Genomic DNA, 12,448 nt, shown 5'->3' on the forward strand with positions numbered 1-12,448 from the left:
AGTTTTAATATTGAATGCTTACAATGAAGATTTGATAGCCTATTTATATGGTAAATTATGCGAATAAAAAGGTAATAAAAATATCATAATTTAAAATTGTAATTACATAGGAAATTAATTAAAATTGAAGTATAAATTCTTAACTATGTGCAATTTTAGAAAATTAATTAAAATTTAAATTTAAATTCCTAATTATGATAGATATGGTCTTCTCCTTTAATTAAAAAAAAAAATTGCAGTCAACTTAATGGGAAGACATGTGGAATTTTAGGGTCAGCTATAAGATCTCTTTTCTGGCCAACTCCCTCCTCTTTTTTTTTTTTTTAGATGGAGTCTTTTCTTTATGATCCATGCTCATGCTCACATTACTTAGGTAACAAACCTAGTTATGCTTAAAAAAATGTATTGATGAAATATGATCATGTAAAAAAAATTTAAAGTAGTGAGTTTGGTAATAAATTCATTTATACTTAGAGAAACCTATTGATAGAACGTGATTATATTAAATAATATTTGAGATAATGAATTTGAATAATAAAAAAAATTAAAGTATAAGGAGATTGATGATTGACTACACAGGTTAGTGCTAAGTTTCGAATGAAGACTTAACTATTAATCACAAAGCAAGTTATACTTGGCCAACTCGAGCTCACCATATACCTATAAGCAACTCCATGTGCCCATTTCATTGGTGGGTGCCAAAACAAGTTTCTCAAAGCATAATTATTTCAAATTAAGCTTAGATTTTGCATGTGTAAAATCGAAATTGATCCTATTTAAAAAAAATATATAATTAAAAAATACTATAAGTAAAATTAATAATTTTATAATATTAAAAATAATAAATTAGTAAAACACAAAAAATCGGTTGGTTCAAGTCTTATCTACTTAGGAGAAAATAGTAGTCCACACTATCCGAGCAAAATAACTCTGAAAAAACAAATATATTATATTGTAATCTATTAAACTCACACAAAATTAATTAATTAATTCTCTTCAACTTATAAAAAATAAAAAAAAAACAATTGAAATTATATTTATTTATATCAGAAATTGAAAAGAAAAGAAAATCCAACCCATATGAAATATCAACAACTTACTAACACTGAATGCAATGTTTTAAAATTAAAGAAATTAATAATTCAATTCAATACCAACCTTACACGTACAATTTCATCATTGAAATGACTTTTCAAATTAAAATAAATATTACTTACAATTCCCCGTCAAATCATTCTGCTTAAAAAAAACAAAAGGGTTTCATCAAAGGCTTTAAAAATTAAAAATTAAAAATTAAAATAGAGCGCATATTTGATTATTCAAATGCCCGGTGACTTCAACGTTCAAAAAATTCAAATCAATGGTTTGGGTCCGGACCTACTAGCTTTGTACACGAGTCTGGCCCACGTAGAGCGGCTTTACGGGGACCCACTTCACGGTGTGATCGTCAGGCATTTATTATTTGTTTCACACGGGAGGTTTTCACCAAATCACCCGCTGTCATAAAAATATTTCGAAACGGACGAATCAAAAAGGCCGTCTGGCGTCCTTTCCTTCGTCAATTGGCTGACGTTAGGGCTTTCCGAACCGTTTGATTAAGAGCGTCGACATACCCACGCGCAACTGCCGGGCGTGAAAAACTCATAACGAAGAAATATATAGTGTTTTTACAATTAACTAGTTGTTTAACCATGTTTTAATACGCAAGTGTGTTTTTTTTTATTTAAAAAAAAAGAAACAATAAATAAATAATTTTAAAATACATTTTGTGATTTGAGAAATTATAATAATTTTAATGATCATATTTTTATTAATTTTAGATTTCACTAATTTGTTAACCTAATATTTTTTTATAAGATAAAATAATAATAATAATTATTATTAATAAATTTGTATTTATTATAAATTCTTAAAATAATTTTTATTTTACAAATTCCGTTTAAATTCATAAAGACTTATAAATTATTTTTTTATATAAAAAATAATAATAATCTTGAGTCTACGTGGCAGTGGTCACAGGAGAACGTGGTATAAAATACAAAGCAAAGGTAAGGTGGTAAAAGCTGGTATTGGCCAAAGATAATTTATAAATCAAGCATTAACCAACATGTCATGTGGGTTTATTAATTTTGGGCACCACTAATTTTTATTTTTTAGTTTGGAGTCACAAATTTAATTAATTTTTATTTAATTCTTAAATTTTAATTATTTAATGTATATATTTAATACGTAATTACAGATTTTGTAATTTATATATGTTATATTCATACAAAATTCTAGTTCTTAAACTATAATAAAATAACTAAAAGGTGATTGATAATTACAATTTTCCTGGTGGGTAATCCCAAAAATCTGAATTGAGTAAAAAAAAAAATATTATTAATTTAAAATAATGATGATAAATTTTAAATTAAAATGGTATTGGACCCTACCCTTTAGTACCCATGGCTGAATTTATCAATTACGTAGATGCATTATACAGTTTGAACCAGACTTGGATATATAATTGTTATTATATATATATATATATAATGTATATGATTCGTATAACAATTTCTTAATTAATATGTATGGAAAATGAAACTTTAGGAAGAATAATTAAAACATAATTATCCCTAAATACGAGATTATGCTACTTTGAGTTTTAACCTTTTACTAATTATGCAACCAAATTAGTAATCATTCTTCTTTATAATAATTCTTGATCCTTCAAAAAAAGTGTAAGTTATTGATTAGTAAGCACTTAAAAATTTAAGCACTTAATATTTAAGCTGGCTATAAAAGTTATGATTGTGTTTTTTGGTTAATCGGCTTCACATGTTAAGTGAACCCACAGCATGATATTGGGGGCGCACGTCACTTGTTCTGGTGCTGCAGATTCAGGCCTTGAAGATGGCCAGCCACATCCTATATAATTCAACCACATGTCTCATTTAGAATGGTATACCTTATTTGGACCCGTGGTAATAATTAATTTATAATATTTAATTTAATAAATAAAAATTTAATTTATTAATATATTAATAAGACTGCGTTGATTAAATTAAAATTTTTTTTTAACAAATTGTTATAATTTTAACTCAAAAAAAAATATTTTATTATAATTAAATTTTATTAGTTAAGAAAATATTTTATAATTTTAGCACATCACTATTAGTATTGTTTTTTCTTTTTCTTTTTGTAATTAAACCCACTTAATTTTTCTTATTTTCTAATAAATTAATTAGTCTAAAATCATTGGTCAACACTTTAATAGAGAGGCAAATGAGAAGAGTCTAAATGCAATGAAAAATCACTAACATGATCATGCAGACAATTGGATTCAATTATTTTGATTTATGAATCTGTAATTATTAAATGATACATACGCATTATTATAATATATAAATATATAGTTTGATTTAAATTCATAACTTCTAATGAAAAAAGATATATATATTAACCATGCAACTAAAGACTTATTTATTAATGAATCGTTTAATTCAGTTTGTTCATTATTTTTAGCACTAGCTTTATTTTGGCCGAAGACAAAAGAAAAAGGAAGAAAAGAAAGAGCATCATTATCTCTATTCTCTCCCTCGTGTAATGAGGAGCATCCGATCCTTTGGCTCAAAAATATAGAACAAGATTGCTATGACTAATAATAACAAGAGTGCCTTTGGCATCAAATGAAATTCTTTCTTTTTCGTTCCATGTCTACAAAAAATAACAAAAAGATCTTTTTATAAACGTTCTCAATTCTGATTTTTTTGTAATATAATCATTAATTTCGTAAGTGAAAACTTAATTGGATAGTTCGCTTATAAATTTATTAATTTGTAAGATATTTTTAATCACATAAATTCTTTTAACTTAATCACTATAATTTCATTAACATATTAATAAATGAAATTTTCGTTTACGATGAATTAAATATTATAACTCAATTACTATCAGTTTATAATATATTCATAAAATGTCGAGTTTTATATTTTTAATGAAATTAGAACTCGTAATCTTTAACCAGCGCATAAATCTTGACTACCAAACACGGTACTGTTGGCTGCAAAATAAAATTAGTGTTAGTTTTAATTTTAGTTTTAGAATGAAATTAAAATACACCCCACATGTAGTAAAGTAAATTAAAGAACATAAATATTGGGTAGATTATTGGTGTAAGGTAGCTAAAGCAAACCATCATGATGATTATAGTTCTTGATTGTCATTATTATTTGCTGGCCATATGTAAAAAGAGAAGTGTCAAGAGGAAAATCAGGATCGATTACCTGGAAAGCAAACAGCAGCCTATCTCTAAACACACTTACATATACATACAAGTGACAAGCACCATATGAGTTGGGCAATAAAACAAAAGCAAAAACAAAAATTGAATTCTTTATCTTCAAGAAAGTAGAGTCTGTTGAGAGAGACCAAACTAGACAGTAGGTAGTAGTTTTTCATTTTCTTAGGAGAGTCCAAGCAAGTGCTTTTTGCTGGCATAAATGTTATATGTACATTATTAATGATCTTATTCTGCTATATCCTAAATTAAGACCCAACAATAATAAAATTTGTAAAAAATTACTTTTTCTAATAGCATTTGTAATAGACCATAACTCTATTTATTTCATATAATCTTGTGATATATTTTAAATATATGTATATATTTATAGAGAGAGAGAGAGAGAGAGAGAGAGAGGGAGAGAACAGAAAGATGATTATAAGGTGGTGTTATGTATATGTGTGTGTGTTAAATGTAGGGGTGCAAGTATTCCCAATAAATCATGAAAGCAAATGCAGTGATGGTATCTTTTGGTTAATTAGAGTACAAACTTTTGAAACCAACCAAAACCCATTATGAGAATTGAGAGGTGAAAAAGGGTATTTCAACTCCATAATTTCATCTCTAATTATATTGTGCTGAAAATTGTGTTCCTCATCTTTCAGGAGCACTATCACTCCTAACAACATCACAACCTATATGCACACTTACTATCAATTTTCTCCCAAATCATTAACTAACGAATTACTTTCGTCTTTTAAAAAAGAAACTTCAAACTCGATTTTAATAATAAGCCATTACTCGAACAGCAAATGGGATTTCATTAAAAAATTCAAACTCAAAAAATTCTCGAACCTATCAAAGTTGTCATGTAGATTCAGAGTTATGTTTTTGTATTTCGGGGGTATTCCAACCCATTTGGAGAAAAATAAAGGAATGAAGAGAGGCCCTCGTACAGCAACATATTAACAAACGTGAGATGTATGTGTGAGCAAACCCATGTGTTGTAAATAGCTATTATTGGCATCCAATGCTTAGCCTTGTTTTCTTTGATGACATTAAATATAAAAGTGTTTGAAGAAAAATCAGTATAAACAATGTGTTTAATTAATCTTGGAATGAGGAGATGAAGGTATTAGGATTCTGCTTTTTGAGTTGTTAAGTATTGGGATTGTGGGTACTTTTCTTCTTTATTCGGTCATCAATGACTGGCAATGGAATGAAGAAAACAAAAAAGAAAATGATTTTCCCAAGTCTCATTTTTCAAGCCTAACACTTTTTTGAGTGGGGTATATTGTTCTTTTAAAGGGTGTATATATAATTCGATTTCGTGATGTGAGATTCAGAATTATTCATCTCGATCTTAATAGTTTAGCACTAATTTGCGGAAGAAAGATAAACATAATTAATCCTCTAAAAGAAACTTTATTAATGTTTCTATCTTAATCTTTTTCTTCTTGTAGCTATCACAACCACAAGAACAAAGTTTAATTTTAATATGCGAAAGCTTCCCATGTTTCCAACACATAAGCTGAGTTAATTTCTTGGGTCATGGAGATTGAGTCCAACAACTCAGGCTACCCACAGAGCTTACCCAACATGATCCCCCAAGGGGCCAAGACATTCAGCATTCACAAGTCTTAGAAAATTTGCATTTTAGCCATTTTTCATATATATATACTGGAACCAAATTCCTCCACAGTCCACTCTGGCATCTAAAGCCATCATATATATTATGTACATTTTCTAATGGTTGGAGAAAAAGCTTAAATATGGTTTAAGGATAAAATTATTCGTTTGCTTTTTATGCAAGGTGGGGACTCAACTTTGACTCGCTTACGATATCGCTCCATATACAAACTTCCATCTTTGTATACAGGCCTTGCAGCTTTCCCCAAATCCAGTTGCAGGGAAATTTTCCATTTCTTTTGCTAGGGCTAGCAAAATACAAAGCTAGACTAAAAAAAATGGTTCACGGATTTAACTTACTCTTTCTGTATAAGGTCATAAATTCAGTCCAACTGTGCATTTTATATTTGTTTCATTAAGAGATTAATTGGGTTGTTTTCTTATTATAAAGTTGATTGTATTAATGTGGAAGTACTCTTAATTATTAAATATATATTTATATTTGAAAAAAAAAAAAAATTCAGCCTGATTATTTCGGCATTCACTAAAAGAAAAAATTGTCCTAATCATTGAGGTTTCAACAATGTACTAACCACCCTACTGAGAATCGTCATTATCACTACCCAGTCGTAACACGATCCTTGCCATTGCTTCGGAGGATCTTACAGTATCTCCTATGGTATAAATATCTCTGAACCTTCCTAATTGCTACTCCCAGAAACTACAGCATGCAACATTAGTTTGCTCTCTCTATCATCACTAAAACAATGTGTTTGCCCTTGTTTGGGGTGTCACTGAGGGAAAATACATCGCAATGCTGCATCCTTGATTTATACATGACCATCTTCACAATGTGTGAGGATGTGGGTCAGGTGGGAAAAGCTCTACAAGAAATCGGTGAATCATCTCAAAGCTGGTAAATGTGATAACGGCTGCTGGGGTGGTCCTGAAAAGGTTGGTTGCACACCCACGATAAAAGCCAGGGAGTCCGTCTTGACGAAATACTTTTCTAATGCAATCAATCATTCCAGAATAGCGCTTCTCTGAATGGTGCCCTTGCTCTTGAAGCCTTGATCGTACAACCTATATATCATGCAAGAATAAATGTACAGGTTATTGTCATCAACTCATGTAATATTGCTGAACCATGATCAGGGTGAACTGCATAAAAGGTAATGGTAGATGATACATGCATTTGATCCGAGACTTAATGAGTAGAGCTTTTAAAAACAAGTTCCATCAGATGTATATGAAGTTGCAACAACTCCAGAAAGAGGCAGTTTTCCATGAAATGGGAGTTTAGGTAAACAAATACATGCAAAATATAACAGCTTGTTCTGACTACCAAGAAGGAATTATCAGTTTGATTTACATTGTATCTAACCCCTCTTTTTTCAGAGAATTGAATAATCTGTGGCAAGAGGTGATTGCTACAATGGCCAACAAAAACCCTCTCATTATAACTGCTTCCACCAACTACGCAAGAGGAGGATAGACTCATACAACAACAAGGAACTACATAATCAAGACTTCTTGTAGCAAGAAAGAAGGATTCTGAAATACATGCACACACTGAGGACAAATAAAAGTTAATATTAAACGAAAAGGAAATGATTTGACACACTATTTCACCACAGAGATACCATATAAAAGGAAAGGACAACTAAGTTGAGCATATATTTACCAACATACCTCATGAGGATAAGTCAATGTTGAGGCAAATATTTTAGCCACGGATGATGCAACAGCAACATCAGTTGCACGGAGTTTATCCATTTTAACATTATCTGGAAAATATCACATTCAATTAAAAGCAAAAGAAATTACTTATCGACTATACAGATGACAAAATGCATGCCACTACCTTGATTGGCCAAATAGGATTTAACTGTCTCATACATCGGAAACTGAATGGCCACATGACTGATACCAACCAAAGCAGGAACAAGACCACTGCTCAACACAGAATATCACAAACCTCAATAAAAGCACGTCTTCATCAGTAGAGAACTCTCCTTTAATAGTTTAAAGAGTGAAATATGATAAAAAGTTTCAAACCTATACAATCCGCGAATGCCCTCCTCGTGAGCTATTCTCCTCAGAGCAGACAAAGTACTCCTATATGGCACTATACCTACTCTCATCCCTTGAGTCTGCAAGAGGAAAAGAAACATATATAAATACTCTTTAACTTGGAGGGTGTTTGATAGTTTATAAGTAAGTCACCAGAAACTTGTAAGCTTTCTAATAGCTCTTTGAAATTCTTACGCATTTGGAAAATACCCTGGAGGTTATAAGCCAGACAGCTTATAAGCTCTTGCTAAATTATTTTTAGAAAGCTAACTTTTTGTTTTGGGAACTTGTAATCTCTCTAAAAAAATGCTATTGTTAACTAAGTCAAAGTCCATATTATCTCTTAACAACTTCAAAAATTATAATATACATCCCTCACTCATTAAGTATGAATATAAAATAAAAAATAACAACTGAAATGATAATTTACATTTTTGAAAGAAATACACAATAAAAGTACTGGTATGAGTGATAATTGAAACACTATTTGAAATGATATTTACACTTAATTCATATTTTAATTAGTATAACAATTTAAACAAATAAATTTTACATAAAAAAACACATTCCGACAGCTCTAACATTTAAAATACTGAAAATTGTCATTCTGTCATTTTGACAGAATTGACAACTTATCAACTATTTTTTTTTTATCAAATATGTAAATAAACTAATAAAACGGATAAGCTAATGTTAGCCAAACACTTTAATAGCTTATTTATAAACATTATTAGAGAGCTTATAGTCTCCAGCTTCAAAAGTTGCTATTTCTCAACAAGTGATAACTAGCCTGCTTCTGGAAGACAACTGACGTGGATACAAAATAATTCTTTATTAGTAGAACGTGGATACTAAATGTTACAAGTAAAACTAATAAAATTAATGTCCACTGGCCATATTCCTCCTCACCAACTTCTTAATTTTTGACATGTGAGCACACAAAGGTTTGAAGTGAGTAAGGGCAGTTCAGCAATCAAGCGATTTTATATTATTTAAAAATACTGAAAAAAAAGCAGCAAATATAGACAGGTAATTCTGTTTTCGACAATTCTAAGCTACTGATCAAATAAGCTGCACTGTCTGCTGAACATGTTAACTACATTGTAAGACTCATTATAAAATAAAACAAAAATGAATTATCAAGACACACCTGGAGTCTTGTTTTCACAACCCAAAGAGGATTTGTTGCAATGGTGGTTGCAGCTCCAGCACCAGAAGCAGCTAGCATATTGGCACCTATTGAAAGATGATGATTTTCATCTGCACGAGTCCATAACAGAAAAAGCATTACACCCTTCAACAGACATTGACAAGTTATATATATATATGTGTGTGTGTGTCTGTATGTATACACACATATATATAAAACAAAGATGCTTGCTCAAGGTTAAACTGCAGAATTGATAACCATTTATATCAATAATGAATAAATTCATGAACTAACCATCTGAACCAAGTAAGCTCTTGAGCTGGTCATATATTGTGAAGTAAACCTGTAAAATTAATGGTACTATATGAAATGTAAACAAACCCAAAACAATTTCGAAGGCATATGACTTAAAAAAAATTTTTTGAAGCCATATAAGAATTGCATGGTATATGCACAGAAACATCAAATTCAAAGCAAACAATTTCTGAATATTTTAATTCTCTAAAGTTTAGAGAACTCTTACCATCCATTCATTAAATGTCACATGACACTCTAACATGATTAGTGGTTGCACTTACAACTAAAAAACAGTATGCATAACAAGAAGTGAAAATTGAAATCCATGATAAATATAAGTGATGTAATGACAACTGCATTTAGGTGCACAACTTTTCATTTAACCTCACAGACAAATTACTTTGCGAAACATCCAAGTTCTGCCACCTTATTTCAATACCTTTATGGCTTTTTCATACATCTTCATTGAGGGTTGAAAACTAATGAATCGTGTTCATGTTGATAAGATTTATATCTTGCAAATGAATAGTTGGTGAAACATCATTTTATGTTCTTATATCATACTGTTTATCAAATAAAAGTTACATTCAAATTTCTTGGAAATTAAAGCATGTCCTCTTCATTATCCTCAGTGATGACTGAAGATTCTTCAAGTAATAAGCCTGTAAATCAGAATCCAAAAATTGTGGATGGTGGATCCTTTGAGGCTAAGAGACTCCAGTATCTTTGTACTCTCTTCAGCACTGAAATATTTGTTTATGCAACATAAACAGTTCATCCATATTGGATTCTAGTGTGCGCATAAGATCCCAGCACCAAAGAATAGTTCTAATTGCGCAGTTCAAGAATGTCAATGCACAATATTTATCATGTTGCTTTATTTCTAAACAAGCAAAAGTTGTTGCCTCAAATCATCTAAATAAACCAAAATACTCATTCCTATGAGGACTTTCCGACCAACTCCTACCTAACATAGTCTTACACTCAAGCAAACAAGAAAAACATTTCTTAGTGTATTCAAACAAGAAGCGGTTGTCAAGAAAACTACTTATCAATTCAGGGGAGAAGTCGGGTCAGCAAATTCATCAGGATCCCGAGTCACAACAAGCAAAACCAAGAAAATTGAAATGGGAAGAATCGTGACTTACCGCCCAATTCGGAAGTAATGCCAGTACTGTGGGAGAGAGTCCACGGTACAGACCACGTAGCCCCTCTTTCTGGAATATTTGTTTCAAACTACCAACAATAAAACTACCTGATCCAATAAAATATAACTTACTGATTAAATAACCATACAAAATTTGGAATCAATCCACAGTCAGAGAACACCTACTGTTGGACAGTAAGATAACTCGCAGATTAGACCTCAGCATATCCTCAACTTTATACTAATTTGTAAATTGTACATAATCCAAAGTCGGCCACTAAATAGTTCCTCTGCTTCTATAACAATCTTGTATAGTAAATAATGCATCTGTTTATGTCACGGAGTGTTCATGCCTGCAAAGTAGACATACGTACCTTTTATATTCTGAGCGTCAAGGTTTGGAAGCCCGTGAACCTGAAACCGTGTCTTTATCACATCTAAAGGACACACAAACGTAGCAGCAATAACTCCTACACAAAATTCCAACAACATAATCAAACTGGATTGAGAATTTTCGTAGTCCTTCCAAATCATATACGGATAGCAGAAAACTTCAATCCTTTCGATGAAAAGACCACTAGTACTTTTGACTTACAAAAAACGAAAACAACCAAAGAAGAGAAAAAAAAAACAAAAAACAAAACAAAAGCAAGGCACTATCAACAGTTTCTTTTTCTAGAAAATATACGTATTCGCAAATTCCATTCGCTATCTCTTCTTTTCGTCAACTTTCTCGGTTCGATCAGATAAAGATTGTAAAAGAAAGTGAGGTAAGAAAAGTTGCAGGGGTCCATACCGGCGGCAGCGCCAGCGCCAGCATTGCAGAGGAGAACCTTGGAATTAGGGGCATGAGAATCGTTGGACATTTTTAGAAACCTTAACAAGTAGCCGGAAACAAATCAAGAATTTAGCCAAATCCAAAGAATCCTCTCTCGAGAGGGATATCGCAGAGAACCAGAGTCGCATGGCCAGAAGGTATAGCTCCTGGAGGTTATATGTGCGTGATTGCGTGTCAAAGTGGAAGACCGAGTTAGAGCCGTCGAGTTAGGGTTTGTATAAACGCTTCAACGACGCATCGGAAATCCTAGATCGATACGAGTTGTTTACAGGTGGTGGTCGATGAGATCGAGTGAAACCAGAAATCGCCATTAGATTCGAAGGGGGATATTCATATCCTACAAGTAAAAGGATTGGAGACTCTTTCTTTTTTCCTTCCTTTGAGAAAAAACGTGGAAGATTTTTTTGTTTGGCTTCTATTTGCCTCGATGCTCAGCCGTACGATTTACTACACGTGGATAAGGGGCCCACTTAATGAAGATTCAGCATAATAATTATAAATTAAAAAAAAAGTGAAAAAGAGTTTCCAATAAATTTATTGAAGAAATTTTCAATAATGGCTTTAAATTTCATGAAAACATCTTTAACGGGATAAAACCATATATAGTTTGTGAAATGATCAATAAAAAGAACATAGTATTTGAAGCCATCATGTGAGAATATTGGTGACTTCCAAATATCATAAAAAATTAGTTCAAGTGAATGATGAGAAATAAATGTAAAAGTAGAAAAAGACAGTATATGACTTTATTGCATAAACATGTATTACTAAAAATATCTGACGAAGAAAATGAGGATAAGTGTAAATTGTTGCTAGAAATAATATGTTTGAGAATAGGGAAGGCCGGATGTCTTAAATGATGATGCCATTCGGATGATGTAGATTTTATAGTGGAAAAGACAAACAAAAGTGGAGAGACCGGCCACTCATATACCCCATATTTAGCGTGACCCTTCAGGAGTGTTGTCTATGTGCGAAGCTCCTTCACAAAAAAAAAAAAATAGATGGTAAGTATTTAATTGAGACATTATTGGCAGAATAGAATTAAGAGAC

The 12,448-nt window shown here is 31.3% G+C and overlaps 1 protein-coding gene across 2 annotated transcripts; it reads right to left on the reverse strand.

Annotated features, from left to right (window-relative positions):
* Positions 1-6,435: 6,435 nt before the first annotated feature.
* Positions 6,436-11,736, reverse strand: NDT1 (NAD+ transporter 1). 2 transcript variants are annotated; one of them, XM_022033544.2, is made up of 9 exons: positions 11,354-11,736; positions 10,932-11,027; positions 10,559-10,665; positions 9,408-9,456; positions 9,114-9,223; positions 7,949-8,043; positions 7,755-7,843; positions 7,583-7,677; positions 6,436-6,973 (listed from the first exon to the last, which is right to left on the reverse strand). In XM_022033544.2, exons 1-9 carry the CDS (start codon positions 11,421-11,423, stop codon positions 6,737-6,739), a joined length of 948 nt encoding a protein of 315 aa, XP_021889236.1. In that variant the 5' UTR covers positions 11,424-11,736; the 3' UTR covers positions 6,436-6,736. The 2 variants fall into 2 exon arrangements, with proteins under 2 accessions (XP_021889236.1, XP_088076194.1); XM_088220068.1 differs by lacking the exons at positions 10,932-11,027; positions 11,354-11,736 and adding an exon at positions 10,740-10,907 and having other exon boundaries at positions 10,559-10,661.
* Positions 11,737-12,448: the final 712 nt, after the last annotated feature.

Source organism: Carica papaya, chromosome 5 (genome assembly GCF_054855325.1).
Source record: "Carica papaya isolate Zhongbai chromosome 5, ASM5485532v1, whole genome shotgun sequence".
Classification (NCBI taxonomy): domain Eukaryota; kingdom Viridiplantae; phylum Streptophyta; class Magnoliopsida; order Brassicales; family Caricaceae; genus Carica; species Carica papaya.